This window comes from Rosa rugosa, chromosome 6, assembly GCF_958449725.1.
Source record: "Rosa rugosa chromosome 6, drRosRugo1.1, whole genome shotgun sequence".
Taxonomy (NCBI): Eukaryota; Viridiplantae; Streptophyta; class Magnoliopsida; order Rosales; family Rosaceae; genus Rosa; species Rosa rugosa.
Genome location: NC_084825.1, coordinates 20144228 through 20160507, shown reverse-complemented (window position 1 = coordinate 20160507; position 16280 = coordinate 20144228). Strand labels below are relative to the sequence as shown.

The following is a 16280-nucleotide window of genomic DNA, read 5'->3' as shown; positions in this document are numbered from 1 at the left end:
TCTGTGATTCAGGGTGATAGTTCCTGTTGGTTTTGTAGTTTTGAAATGTCTAATGACATTGCTGAGTCAAGTATAATAAACTTTGTTTTGAAGTAAATAACTTGCCTAGTTTGTTTGTGGTTAGGGGAGTTGGTACTTACCCACAGGACTTCCAATTTGCCAAGAGGTGATAATATCTTGGCATTAGAAATAGATATAAAAAAACAAAAGCGGTACCCCCATGAAAACTCTGCTGCTATGCAGATGGACTTGAAATTCAAACACCTGTCCCTGAGGAACATCATAGTTGTAAAAGCAGCAGCTAATCTGCAAGTAAAAAAGCTCCAGAAAATCAAACAGATGTTAGCACCCCAAAACACACACCAATGTACATCTTGATCTCTAGCAAAAGCTAGACACTACTTTAATTATATTGGCAGTCTCAAAGCTCCAGAGTCTAGACATCGATCTCTAATGTGAATTGATTTTGCAGAAACAAATAGTGAGATTGTAAAGCAAACAACAAATACAGATAGATCTCATAATCAAAACCACAATTTCAGACAACCCATACAAACCCAAACCAAACACTCACCTCTTTTCCTGCTGAAAACTATCCCCCAAACTCGATCAAAATTTTCGAATCCACCTCTCCGGAAACAAACCCAAATCCTCCCCCCGAAGTCCACCACAATCTTGAATCCCTCCTCTTCTCTTTCCCACCGCAGCAACCTACAATGATTTCTGCTTCTCCTTTAAGCTGTGAAAACCTTTGTTGCAATACATAGATACGGTAGTTCACAGAAGTATAGAACACAGCCTACACTATTTCAATTTTGATTAAAGTGAAATAAACACATAACAAGGGAAATTGAGAAACCAAGAACTGGGTTTCAGATTTGAGATTTTCAAACAGATATGAGTAAGATCTGAGTTTTTAGAGAGAGAGAGAGAGAGAGGACAAGTCACTACCGGCCAGATTGGGTTCGAGGAGAGGGTCGGACCGGAATCAGATTCGAGGATAGATTGAGAGAAGATTGATGTGTTGTCGGCCCACTGTGCCCATGCCGTTGACCATCATCCGCGGTGGAGATTGGGGGAGAGTGAGTCTGAGAGTCGGAGAGAGAAGGATGAGATTCTGAGATTTTGAGAGATTGCTATGGTCGACTTCGTTGTCGGGACTGGATGGAGTGAGCGGGAACAAGAACAAAGTTTCTGAACCCAAAAACCTAAAAACTTGTCAACATGTTTAATTTTGGCACCTACATCCACCCAAACGTCAAAAAATAAAACAAAAGAAAATGTATAAAATGAAAATACACGACGGCACGTATTACCGTAGCTAAAAATTTGGCGACGGAAAGAATATGACGTAGCCATTGAGGGCATATTTATGCGACGGCGACGCCATGCCGTGGCAAATAATTTTTTTCTTTGCGACGCTACATTTGCCGTAGCGAATTTTAGATCAATGGTGACAGCATTCTCACGCTGACGCTAACTGGTGAAGCCAAATGAATTGTTTTTTGTAATGATGGTAGGGTGGCAATAGCCGCACCCATCTTTTAATGTCATCTAGAGATAAAATTGATCGATTACTGTTAATTAGATTAACTCTACTAATAATAGTTTTGAAGGAAAACTCCTAAAACATTGTTAGATAGAAAGTTGTCTGCTATCAAAAACATGACTTCAGAGTTATGCATGGGGATTTAATAAAAAATAATACAAAGTTGAGATAATATCAGGGGCGGAATTGGAATTAAATTTGCTCACCACCTTTGTCTCAGTGGAATTACCACCACTCTATGAAAACTTGACACGTGTACTGGTTTTAACAATGTTTTAACCACAGAGAAATAAAGAATAAATTAAAGAGTTAATGACTAATAACTACAATATCACACTATTATTTACCAATAGCAGACTCCAAAACATGGAACCCGTGCGGTCAACAACCATTAGCCCATCATAAAGAAAGAACACTCAAATATTAAGAAATTACGAAACATGCCACTGACTAATATAAACCATTTCTCCCAAAATCAAAGCGACCCCAAAATCTAAACCGTCTGAAAATCAAAACATCTAGCGCTCCGGCGAAGCAAGGGCGTGACCCGGCGGCAAAGCAAGGACGCAACCCAGCGGCGAAGCAAGCGCGCGACCTAGAGGCTAAGCAAGTGCGCGACCTGGCGGCGAATCAAGCGCATGACCCCGGCGGTGAACCAAGCGAACGACCCCGGCGGCGAACCAAGTGCGAGACCCCGGCGGAGAAGCATGGCCACGACCCCGATGGCGAAGCAAGGGCGCGACCCTGGCGGCGAAGCAAGGGCGCGATCCCGGCGGAGAACCAAGCAAGCGACCCCGACGGCGAAGCAAGGGCTCGATACCGGCAGGTCAGTAACTATAGTCTTGAAGGTCAGTAGCTATAGTCTGATTATGCATTCAACACTGTCGAAATTCGATTATGCTTAGTAGCTTTAGCTGAGAAATTTTGGATGAGAAATTCTGAGGCTTTTGCAATTTGGTGGAGCTGTACTGATCTTAATTTGTTTGTTATTTCTGCAAGACTCAGCAACATTTTGTTTGCAGGTCAGTAGCTATAGTCTGATTATCAGTTTTGTATTGCAGGTCAGTAGCTTTAGTTTTGTATTTATGGTGCTTTCTTATTGGATCTTAATTTGTTTGTTATTTCTACAGGACTCAGCAACATTTCGTTTGCAGGTCAGTAGCTATAGTCTGATTATCAGTTTTGTATTGAGGGTCAGTAGCTTTAGTTTTGTGTTTATGGTACTTTCTTATTGGATTGGTGGTTTTGTGTAATGCTTTAGTTTTGTGTTTATGGTACTTTCTTATTGGATTGGTGGTGTTGTGTAATGTTAGTTTGACAAAAAAATTGTTGCTTTTTTTGGTTCTGTGTTATTGCAAGTTCATGGATTAGTTGCAAAATTTGCTGCTTGTATCATCTACTTCTTTTTGTTTTTTCTTTTCCAATTTTTGACTCAGAAAGAAATGGAAGAAACTATAAGGATTAGGCTCCATGTTTAGTGATAGTTCTTATGTGTTTGAATGCTATGATTATTGAAGAGAAAGGATTAGAGTTGTTTCAACATATGTGAAGAGAAAAGATTAGAGTTGTAATCGCCAAAGCATTTTTGGGCACACTTTATCATCCCTTATGCTCTGTGTTGTCGGTTGACTTGCAGGATAGAGCTAATGAAAGCAATGTTAAAGTGAGCAAACGCGAGAAGGCCAGGCTAGTATACTACTGGGGATCAGTACACTACTGAGGGTCAGTATACTGCTGGGGGTGATATACTACTGGGGATCAGTACACTACTGCTTGTATGTGGAAGCAGCAAAGCCAGAGATAAATGATAGTGTTCAAGTTTCATATTGTAATATGTACAAATAGTTTTTGGAATTATTAAATAAATGACTTGTTTCTAAGAAAAACAAAGATGGAATGTAGAGATATTCTTTCTTCATAATGCTACTGATATTCAGCCGTGTTAATTCACATTATCCAAACCACAAGGGCAGTTTCGTAATTTACTTGTCAGTAGAAATAATTCAAAAAGGGAAGGAATCTGACCGCAAGGGATAATACCTTGCACATGGGCTTTGCACACTAGCATATGGGAATTAAAAAAAAAAAGCTTGCTGATGGTAATTTATGGGCTAAAAGTGTAGGTAGTGGTAATTTGTTATTAATTAAATTAAATCTCTCTCTCTCTCTCTCTCTCTCTCTCTCCCTCTCTCTCCCTCCCCTCTTTAGTCCATCGTCCTCCTCCACATAAACCACTCCAAAATCAAGAAAAAGAAGGAAACCAGAAAACTGAAATTACATTTGGGTGTTATGATAATGAAGCATCATTGAGTTTAATTCTTTAATTTGCTTTTTCCTTCTGGATTATCCGGTCACCTTGAGGATTTGTGTTTGGCAATTTGGTTGAGATTAACCTCTTCCTAAATAGGTGTTAAACCAAGATGCAGACAAACCCAATCTCAAAAGGATGCAATTCGAGAGTCCAAGATGCAGGCAAACCCAACCTTTCAAAAAATAAAAAAAGTGCAGAAAAGTGACGATGGGACATGAAATCAAAGAAGTGGGCGATCGATGGAGATGAAACAGGTGCTTGATGATAGTATTGCAGGAGATTCGTTTAGGTAGGATGCTGGGAAAGGAAGATGATGGGAGGTTTTTGGGTTTGATTTGTTTCAGTCCAGAGGAAGCTCACTACTAGCATATGCCTTATAGAACACTTTAATTTTTCTGTATCTTTTGCTCTAGAGAATATGGATAACCGTATCAAAAAGTCATTAGGTACAGCAGCCACGGAATGAAAAAGGGTATCCTCTATTGCAGGCTCCAGTAACCAAAAGCCACGCTTTTGACTTTGGTGTCTCTATTTTTTATTTTATTTTAAATGTTATATTAATGTTTTTCTTTCTCTCTCTTCATTTTCTTTTAATTTCTATTTATATATTAATCGAAATATAAAAATACTTGTTTTATACGTATACGATACTAAATACCTTAATATTTCATTTAATATTATAAATTTTTATATAATGTTAATTAAGCAAAGCAACGAATCTTCTTCAGTATCTATTATGCGTTGGATACCCTATGACAAAGGTATCATTTGAATTTTTATATTAAAATTTTTTTTATTGAAACCTACCATTAATATTCAGAGCAAATTTTTTTTTAAAAAAAAATCTGCTATTATGAAAATTCAAATTAGCAATAATCTAACATCTCGTTATCAATTGTTTCATGATTACAACAATTATAACACCTGCAAAGGAGGAAAGCTGTGCTAAAGCTGGTAATTATGCTATGTTGTAATCGGGTTACATATCGAGTTATCTTTCCGCTATGTCACTGCTATGTTAAAGCAAATGGAGTAGCTAATTGTGCACTCTTTGCTAGTTGGTGCTTCTTCGAATACATGTCTTATGTAGAGATTCCTGATATTATTTCAGGACATACTTTAGATGCTTATTGTAATCAGGGGTTTAGGCTTCATGTCCCCCCCTTGTATTCGACAGTTTCATTAATCGAGGCTTGAGAGCAGCCGCACCAGCCCTTTATTCAAAAAAAAGAAGAAGAACCTCAATGAAATATTCATATTTAAAATCAAATCCACTAACATTTAAATTTTACCAGAAGTACATAAATAGTTTTGTTATTTATAAGGTCTACATAATTTGAAATAAATGCCGAATTAAAATCCTAATCTAGTACTGAATTGAAATCCTAACATGACATTGAATAAGCAATGACCACCATCTCCACAAGATTAGCTCCCGTTCTAGTTGCATAATGGCTGATAGAGGCATGATTCCTAAACATATGGATCAAGTTAAAGACGAGTTACTGATCAGAAATAACATATATATGTACAAAATCATAATATGAACTGTAAAAAAGTTCCAGATCCAATAAGTATAGTCAAAATGCAAAGATAAATATATACTTACTTGATTAATCAATTTGCATATTGGGGCAATCAAATGGCATTGTAGGATGGTAGACATCATCATCTGGTGAAAAAGCAACAGTCGATGGCCTTTGAGGCGTGTCACGAGCAAACTGAGACATCGTTTGCATGACATCTTCTTGTGTATCCACTGATATTCCGCATTGTTTAAACATCTCTCCCATTTTTTGGAGTGCCATCTCTACACACCTCACTTCAAACATTTGTTCCATCCGTTTTGTTTGCTCAGCCATTTTGCTTTGTAGTTCCTCCATCATGTGTGCTTCTCTCTCTTGTGCCTTTTTCGCTTGCTCTTCCAATTGCTCTCGCAACTGTTTCACTTCTCTTGATACTCCTCGCTCTTCAACATGGATTCCAGGGACTTCATCCCAAGTAACCCCTGCTCCAACACCCCTCACTCTGTTCCCCTTTTCCTTACCAAGAACTTCAGCATTCATTTCTTCACGGATTTCTGAAGCAGTGATGTCAACATTCATGCTTAGCCTCTTTTGTTCAGCCTCTTCAAAATCCGCCTACAACATATATAATGGATAGACCATAAGCAAAGGAGACCTGAAATATCTACAAATATAATAAAGCTACAGAGAAATTAGCTTACAATTGCCTTTGCAGATGCAGCATCGATCGGTTCTTGGGACCCTTTCCTTTGATGTGTTAATTTAAATAGCTCCCACCTATCTGGCTCTTTACCATGAGAAATTTCCTGTGCAACAGATTGTATATTTAAAATATGTAGTAGATACACAAGAATGTGGGCAGGTAAAACAGAGAAGAAACAAAGATACAAAGAGTTAGAAACAAATCCAAATGTGTGCATGTAATCACGTTTTTAACAATTGGTCTAATAATCTGTAAATAATCCTTGATGTATTAATTATAGAGTTTGTTAGTTAATTATAGGCAAGGCAGGTGTTAACTTTTTCACCCAGATTAAACAATTACTCAGCAATGGAAGAATTTACCAAGCATGCAGCAATTAATCTTGCCATGCCAACTTCTCAAAAAGCATAGTTGTCTACAAATTAAGTATATATTGTACCAATCTGGAAATCATTACAATAAATCAATGTCAAGGTCTCTTCTTCCCTTTATATGTTTGCAATCTACCACATTTGGCATTTTCATTTTAAGAATTGGGCAGTTGGTATAATGGTATATATAGGGCCTAAACCCCAATAGCTAAGCGAATGTCAGAGCAACTACATGTATTAGTTAAGATCGATACACCTATTAGTGTTGTTGCATTGAAAGCTCAGAGTTAGCTTTGGCCAAGAGATTATGTGGTCATACTCAAGCAAAAAATGACTTAAAACTACATATTTTATCGACAGAAACAAAGAAAAAGGAATTATTACTGTCCATATATAGTCTTTGATATAGCTCTGTCCAGTGTTGATGAATAGACTTGAAGTTGTTCTAACATAACATTTAAGGTATGTACTAAAGTTTCACTTACATATTCATGAGCGACATTTGCATATGTTCGAGTCCCTGTTGATTGATTCATCTTCTTTTGAGACCGATTCCTTTTGTTGATGCTTGCTATTCTCTGTGTTCCAACATATGAACACCGGTAAGTAATATTAAATCTAGTCTACATGAAGAAGATGACATAATTGTTTTGTACCTGATGCTTCTTCTTGTCCATGTTTGCAGCAAAAATTTTCCATTGACGCTCATTAACACGATCATCATTAGGCTTCTGAAACCTACGTGGTGTGTTCATGAATGGTTTATACCATTTTTTGCGCAACTGAGACTTCCATTGCTTCCACCGTTCATTTAACTTGCTCTTCACCCTTTTCTTGATTTTACCTTCCAAACTTGCAACCCAAGGATTAGACCAATCAATAGTTTCCTGCACAAATTGTTTACATGCATCAGTATAATGGAAAGTCACATATAAGACAATGTTAACAAAGGATTGAAATATTCAACATTTACCTTAACACGATTCCAAGCCCTTTCAAGATTGTCACTAGCATTGAAATGCCGGTAGTCAGGTGTACTAATTGGAAAAAGTGTAAAGTCTTTTGCCAAAATACCCAAGAATCTTGAGAATCTTGCCACCTTCAATCTCGGACCCTTAGGAAGTCCAAAACGATTCCACAAGAGCATTTCCCGACCCTCCATTGCCCAATTCTTTTGGTTTGGACCACGGTGCTTCTTTGTTCCCCCAAGAGCCTCTGATGAAACATTGACGTCGTCTTACTGATGCAACATGCCACCAACATCTTGTGTCTCGCTGTCGTCGTCTTGTTGAATATTAAAATCGCCGCCAACATCTTGTGCCTCATTATCGTCATATCCGTTTTCTTCGTAATCCTCTTCATCCTCATATAGGTGACTCATCTGTCAAAACCACAAAAATCAATAAAAACAATTATACCCATTCTCTCTGCAAATAAATTTAAACTCAAACTATAGCAAACGAATAGTAATTCACAGAGATAAGCAAACCTTCTCCAACTGAGACAAGAGAGATGAGGGAGATCAAGAATTGATTGTTAAACCTGATAGGGAACTGACCTCCACTTCTACAGACGTGGTTGTTTTATATGCGTATCATAGCAGAACCACGTCTTATCCATCTGAAAGTTTCGAAGAAATTTTAATACATAATTGGCGGCAACACAATCTTTAATTTGTCCCGCTCAATTCCTTTTTTTCCATTGTTTCCCTTTTGATTTCGGGCATTTTGCTCTCTATATCAAACACCAGCTCTCTATTTTGTCCCGCTCTCTGCACCCGTGAAGGCCCCCAATTGAATACGTGAAGCTGTGGTGGTTTCCTAATTGACTACATACTCTAAACAGCCTCTTTATATAATTCAATTTAGTTGATTTCTGAATAAAATAAAACTAATTAATATTAGAGCAACTCCAATAGCTTCCCTATAGTTTCTGTATAATAGGGAAGCAAAAGTTAAAGCTTTAGCATCTTTTTCTTCTCCGGCCAACTCCAACAGATTCCCTATTTTACAGCAATATCTAAAATCTTCATATTCTTCCTTAAAATTTTAGAGATTGCTGTAAATATAGGGAACTTGGTTTTCTCTTTCCTCACTTTCCCTAAAATAGGGAAAGTTATAGGGAATCTGTTGGAGCAAAAGAGGCTTTTTTTTCCCTAAAGTGGAGAAAAATCAAAATATGGAGAAGCTGTTGGAGTTGCTCTTATACGATTCCTTATTGCACTTTGTCAGCCAAACGTTTGATGAGGAAAAGATTAGATAGGAAACTGAGTTTTTTTTTTCTTTTTCTCTTTAAGCAGTAAATGTATATAATTGTCGTCAAGCGATAATAAAAGGAAAGACATGATAACAAATAGATAAAAGTGAGATAGTGTAAATATATTAAAAAACAAAAATTGTTAATATATTGAAAAACAAAAACAGTACCAATGTTGCAACAAAATAATTACTACCAGAAAAAAAATTGTTAAAAAAAAAACTACTTCAATTTCATTCTATGACATCATTCACTAGAACACCGTCCACGTCTGTTCTTGCTATTTCGTCATCGTTAATCCCTACAATCAAATTTTGGGCATCATAGGGCTCCAGTTCTATGTCTGTGCCCATATCAAATAAATCTCTGGGTCGGGTTCGGATCACTGTGTGCCAATTTGGTTCAATTGGGTCTTGAACATAGAAAAATTGCACTGCTTGTGACGCAAGAATGAGAGTGTCAGGTTTAGGAAGTAGATGATCAAAATTTACCAAAATGAAGCCATACTCATCCATTGTGACGGCTCTATTGCGAACTCTATTATCTGCCCAATCACAATCGAATAATAAGACTTTTCGACCATGGTGATAATCTAGCTCAATGATGTGTGTTAGTACACCATAGTAATCTTTTACACCATCCCTTAGTCTGCGATCTCCCGCAGTAGCATAGCTACTCACCCCAGCTTTAACAAACACACCGCAGTTTTGAGTATTTGATTGGGCATCGATAGATTTAACAAAAAAGCGAAACCCGTTCATGATGTACTTGTTGAATCCCTTGCCTTTTTATGTGGTCCAATAGCCAAGGCTCGAATGTCTGGGTCGACGATTTCTTTTCGTTGTACTCTTCTCTCAATCTGTATCATTAAAATATGATGCTTCACTTATATATATGACACAAGTGTTATAAAAAGATATGCTTTAAATGGAAAAAATCTTACCAATTCCCGAAAGTATGTCGAAAATGTATTATTTGCTTGTCTTTCAGCCTCCATCAAAGTTGTGCGTCTATTCTTAGTCCGCTGTGTGTTTGCACATTAGTGTCTTCTCATCATTGGATAAAGTGTATTTTGCTGGGGGCAGCCATGTTCGGTTACCGCGTGCCTCAGGATGGAGCGAACGCTTAACACCCATTAAGACCATGTCAAGGCGTGCCTGTAAGCTATCTTTATTTTTTCCATCAATTCCTAGCAAAGTCCCAATGACACTCTCTGTAACATTCTTCTCAACATGCATGACATCTATATTATGACGCAATAATAAGTCCTTCCAGTAAGGTAGTTGAAAAAAAATACTCTGCTTCCTCCACGGTCCTGTGTATTTTGTGTTATCATTATTCTGAACTCGTTTCCTTTTACGACCGGAACTTGTTTCCTTTCCCTTTCCGAATTGAAAGCTCAATGTACTTAACGCTCTCAAACAATCTAAACCTGTCATTGGTTTAGGCGGTTTACGATGCTCAGTTGATCCATTGAAGTTATTATACCATGTGCGAAAAATATGGTTATCTGGCAGCCACTTTCGATGTCCCATGTAGATTTCTTTCTTACCATGATGCAACCTAAAAGAATCAGTCACTTCACCACAAGTTGGGCAAGCCTTAGATCCCTTTGTGCTATACCCAGACAACATGGCATATGCAGGGAAGTCATTTATAGTCCACAATAATGCAGCTCTCATCTGAAAAACCTCTTTTTTAAACGCGTCATATGTAGGAACCCCTTCTGCCCATAGCATTTTCAATTCATCTATCAAAGGATGTAGATACACATCTATGTCATTTCCGGGACTTTTAGGGCCTGGGATGAGCAACGATATCATCATGTATGAATTTTTCATGCATAACCAAGGAGGGAGATTGTAGACAGTAACGATAACAGGCCAAGTACTGTGTGACAAGCTCAGGGGCGTAGGGACACTAGGGCGAGAATGGTCAATTGACCCTTCTCACTAAGCTGCCATTGGTTGAAACATTTGATACTTATATACATACTTATATTTAATATATTAGTTTGACCCTTCTGACATGAGAAAATGAAAAGAAATAGTAAAGTTTTTGGACTTTTGTCCCATTCACCCATAACTCCCCCGTTTGGACGTACTCCACCATCTTTTAATTTTTTTATTATATTTTATTCATATGCTCTTCATTGATCAATTAATCAATGACAGTTTCGTTACATATATATTTAGGTTTATACACTTATTTTCTTCTCTCCTGCTCATTCTCTGTTCTGTCTTTTCTCGTCTTTCCACTTCTTCTCCTTCGAAACGCAAGTCGAAGTCTGCTACTCTTTCTTTGATTTTTAGTAGATTTATGAATCAAGGCAACATTAATCAATAAAGGTAATTCATCAAATCTTAATTATAATTGTTTTATAAAAAATTTGTTATTTTTGAGTATTTTATGACTTATGATTTTTTTTTTTCTATCAAAAGATTGAAAGAATGACATATAGACGAATATATGTAATTTTTTTTTAACAATCAATATATACAATTTTATGTTATTTGATGAAGTTCATTTTTGTATAATCATTACTATTTGATTTTGACCCTCCTAACTAACATTTCTGGCTACGCCACTGGACAAGCTCATCATACTGAAAGGGTTGAATCTGTCACTGGCTAGACCCAAACGAACATTTCGACCATCAGAGCCAAAATTATTGTCAATTTTGTCTAATTCTTTCCAAGCAAGAGAATCGGCTGGATGACGTAGAACCCCATCTCGTGGTCTCTTTTCAGAATGCCAAACCATAAATTCAGAGGTGTGGCGAGACATGTACAACCTTTGAAGTCTTGGCCCTAATGGAAAGTAACGCAAAACTTTGGCTGGTACCTTCTTCGTGGGGGAGGTGTTCTCTTTGTACCGACTAGTACCACATACATGACAAACTGTGTTTGAAGCATATTCCTTCCAATATAACATGCAATCATTAGGACACGCATCTATTTTCTGGTATGGCAACCCAAGACTTTTGATGAACTTTTTTGTTAAATAGAAGGAAGCAGGAAGAGTTTCCCCTGGGGGCAAATAAGCCTTTAACAATTCAAGCAACTGTGTGAACGATACATGACTCCAACTGTTCAATGCTTTTATTTGATATAGCTTTATCAAAAAATCGAACATCTTTTTTCCTGCACCAGGGTATAATTCAGTGTCAGCTTTTTCTAAAAGCTGGTAAAATCTTTGTGCATCAGGGGTAGGGCCGTTAGGCAAGGATGGACCTTCAGTAGGCTCTGCTGGTTCTTGTAAATCATCTTCACCTTCATACATGCCAAATGCATCGTGCAACATATCTTGCACATCAGAATCTGGTTGATGTGACGACGATCCCGGCAAATTAAAATCTGGTTGATATGATGAAGGCCCGACCATATTATGATCAACTGCAACTGGTAAATGCTCACCATGCTCGGTCCAGGGGATGTTAACATATTTCGGATCCATGCCATCCACCCTAAGATGCTGCTCAACAACAGCAGGCAGTCTATTGTAGCCATTATGACACCTTTTACACGGACACTTGATTGTACCTTCAAAAGAAGCATGCTCTAAGGCATAATTGAGGAATGCATGCAATCCAGCATTATATTCATCAGTGTGCTTATCTAAAAATATCCATTCCTTGTCCATATCGTTGATCAAAGATTTGTTATCAAGCTGCATAGAAAAAAAAAAGGAACGAGTATTTAGTTTTTGGTGAAAATAAAAATTGATTTCTAAAGTCATAACTGATACTAAAAAAGGATCGATGAACAAATATTAATAATAATTGGAATAAAAATTAATACCTTTTGATGATTGATACTATCTCTTTTTCAACTGAAAGTTTGTTTGATTAAATTTTGTTTCCCGAACTGCAATTTATAGCACCTCAACATCAATATCAATGAGTGGTTTGCATTGGATGTGCACAACGTGCACAGTTATTCAATATGGAAGTACATCAGTGCACAATTAGTATTGGATTGGGAAAGTCAATGCATAATTAACATTGGATATGGAAAAGGGTACACAATTTACATTGGATATGGAAACTGAAATTGTAGCTATTGGTTACCATATTGGATACAAAAACAAGCAAACGTAGCTAATAAAAACTATGTACGATTATCTGTATGTTAGAGAAAAATTTGGAATCTTATTTGTATTTTGACTCTAATCCACTTCAATTAAAACTCTTTTTTTTTTTTGAAACTCATTCTCAATCTGCACCTAATATATTAGAAATAATAGATATGCGGCAAATTAAAACTGATAATTATGTCGGTGAATTAAACCTGGTTAATAATTATATTTGAAATACCTCCAATTTTTACTAAACGTATGACAATTGTTACCCCATCTAATTCCTAAGCTAGAAAGCCTCAATTTCGTATTTGAGGGATTATAAGCATGGTGATTTACAGCCGTTGCGTGATTGCGCGAGCAGGTCGCTTAGTAGTCTAATTCCTCGATCTCTAGGCCTCTTGATGTGACTTAGTGACCCTTAAACCAGCTCAATTCATGTCCAATGAGTTCCTATGACCCTTGAACCAGAGTAGGAATATAATGAAAGGGAATTTCGGTCCTTGAGCCTTGAACCGCCTTGGATATGACTACCGCCAAAGTAGGATATTTGCATCTACATTAGATTAGCGTCCGACACATAAGATTTGGGTGAAGGAGCCTCTCTAGCACTCGACATTCCCATCTATTTGGTTACGCTTTAATTAATTTCTTTGCATTTTTTATTAATTGCTTTACATTTCATTACATTTTGTTAATCTAAAATTCTCGCTCAAAATATTGAAACTCCGACTCATTGTAAATAATAATCACTACGCTATTAGTTTTGATTAGGCATCAATGAGAACTAAAGCCAAGCATTGCTAAGGCTTGGTGCTTTAGAGTAATTTTTTTTTTTGTTCTTCTTTTGCATGCTAAGTGTCTTTAGTTCTGACTACCCAAGTATTGTGGGTTAGCCACTAATCCTCGTGGTACGATAATTTTGGGCTTAATACTTCCCTATCTTGATGACGATTCGTACGCTTGCGAGAGTTTATGCATCAAGTCAGGAATCATGTGTTTCAGATCTAGGATAAGAGGTTTATACAAGATGCAGTAGTAATTTCCAAGAGTTAAGTGCTTATTGTTAAAAGTGGTGATTGAGAATAAAGATTGCAAAGAATAATTCTCTATTTTCTCATATATGTTTAGTAGAATGTGTTTCAATTATATATAAAGAAAAGAAGATTCTAGAGGCTGAGAATCAACATAATTACAACAAGATATGACAATATTAATTGCCAGATTTGTAACCTATCAATTACAATAAAATCCCAACAATTAATCTAATGTAATCAAGCTAATAAATCAATGATATTCATTGTGATTTTCAACACTCCCCCTCAAGTTGGAGCATGAATGTCTAGAATGCCCAACTTGCGTGAATGTGAATGGAGAAGTGTAGCACCTAGGGGCTTTGTAAATATGTCTGCAACTTGTTGGGTAGATGGTGTATAGACTGTTGAAATCACTCCCATTTGAATTCTTTCACGATCAACATGATAATCCATTTCAATGTATTTAGTGGGCTCATGAAATACAGGATTTGCTGCGATATATAGAGTAGTCTGGTTGTCACAAACCAACTTGCAGGTTCTGGATGATGTACCTGTAAATTTTGAAGAAGATATTTCAACCAAGTGAGTTCACAAGTAGCAGAGACCATAGAAGATATTTTGCTTCTGCCAATGAGCGAGATACAACACTTTGCTTCTTAGATTTCCAAGAGATAAGAGAATCACCAAGGAAAACACAATAACCAGAAACTTTCTCCTTGTTGTGGGGCAACCACCCTAATCTGCATCACAATAGCCTTTTAGCTTTAAAGAACTTTGTGATGGAAATAATAAACCCTGATCTGGTGTGCCTTATAAATATTTTAAAACTTGTGGTGCTGCCTCAAAATAGGGTTTTCTAGGTTGATGCATGAACTGACTGAGGATATGAATTGAAAACGTGATGTCGGGCCTTGTGACTGTGAGATAAATGAGACGACCAACCAACCTCCTATATTGTGAGGGGTCTTTGAGAATCTCTTCATTTGTTGCAGTCAATTTCAAGTTTTGCTCCATAGGAAATTTTGTTGGACGTGCACCAAGTAAACCAGCATCATCAAGAAGATCAAGAGTATATTTTCTTTGGGAGATAGCAATGCCTGTTTTCTTGGAACGAGCAACTTCCACACCAAGAAAATATTTTAAATTTCCAAGGTCTTTGATGCGAAAGTTGTTACCCAGGAAACTTTTGAGATTATGGATGACAGATTCATCATTCCCTATAATGATCATGTCGTCAACATAAATCAAAACAAATGTAAATGAATTTTCATGTAACCGAGTGAATAATGAATAATCTGCCCTTGATTGTTGAAACCTTGCATTTTGTAAGGCATGTACAAATTTTGAAAACCAATTGTGAGATGCCTGTTTCAACCTATATAAAGATTTGTTAAGTCGACACACCATGTTCTCCCCATGTCGACGTAGGCCTGGAGGTGGGACCATGTTCTTCAACCAAGTCACCATGGAGTTGGGCAATAGCCAATTGCGAATGGAGGCAATAGTTGAGAGGCAACTGACAGTAACAAGTTTGGCAACAGGAGCAAATGTCTCTTTATAATCTAGTCCTTCCCTCTGAGTATACCCTTTGGCAACTAAACGGATTTTGTAGCGTTCAATGGAGCCATCAGAGTTGTATTTAATTTTGTACACCCACTTGCAACCAATTGCATTCTTTCCCAGGGACAAAGAGGAAAGTGTCCAAATTTTGTTATGTTCAAGGGCCAAAAGTTCTGCTTGCATAGCTTTCCTCCAATTAGGATCAAGCTCAGCCTGAGAAAAGGTTAGACTAGAAATACTAGCAACAAAGGAACAGTGAGATGGAGATAAAGCAGCATATGAAATAAAATGGGATAAAGGATAACGATACCGGACCCCGAAGAAGATGTTAACCTAGGAGCATCAGAAATAACTTATGAGTAATGAAAATCACAGAGGAGTACTGATGGCTGAGGCTCGCGGGTACTACGGCGGGGTACAACTTCAGAAGAAGGTGGTGATGGGTCTAAAGGTTCATTTGGAGGAAGGATAGGTGCGGGTTCATTGGGAAGGGATTCATTTAGAGTGATCGTAGGTGTATTTGTAGGTGAAGGCAGAGTGATAGTAGGAGGATTTGTAGTTGAAGGATCTGTGGGTGAAGTGATAGTTGGAGGATCTGCAACTAAAGTAGTGGTAGGAGGATTTATAGATGGAGGTAGAGTGATGGTAGGAGATGGTAGAGAGAAATTAAGTACAGGTAACGGTAACGTTGCATCATTGCGTAGGTCGTGTGGCTTGTTGGGGACATCATTGAGTAGAAAAATATGTGCAAAAATGATATCTCCTACTCCCAAGTATAGGAGGTCAAGTTTTAGTAAAGGGGAAAAAGTAAGAGTATCGTACCCAAGGGATTGAGTAACTCTACCCTAGCTAGATCACGGTGGAAATAAACCTAGAAAACACATGTAAAG

At 37.4% G+C, this 16280-nt stretch overlaps 1 protein-coding gene across 1 annotated transcript; it reads right to left on the bottom strand.

Moving 5' to 3' along the window:
• Positions 1 to 6078: 6078 nt before the first annotated feature.
• On the bottom strand, positions 6079 to 7637 carry LOC133716356 (uncharacterized). The gene is made up of 4 exons (XM_062143067.1): positions 7434 to 7637; positions 7117 to 7347; positions 6946 to 7038; positions 6079 to 6192 (listed from the first exon to the last, which is right to left on the bottom strand). Exons 1-4 carry the CDS (start codon positions 7620 to 7622, stop codon positions 6079 to 6081), a joined length of 627 nt encoding a protein of 208 aa, XP_061999051.1. The 5' UTR covers positions 7623 to 7637.
• Positions 7638 to 16280: the final 8643 nt, after the last annotated feature.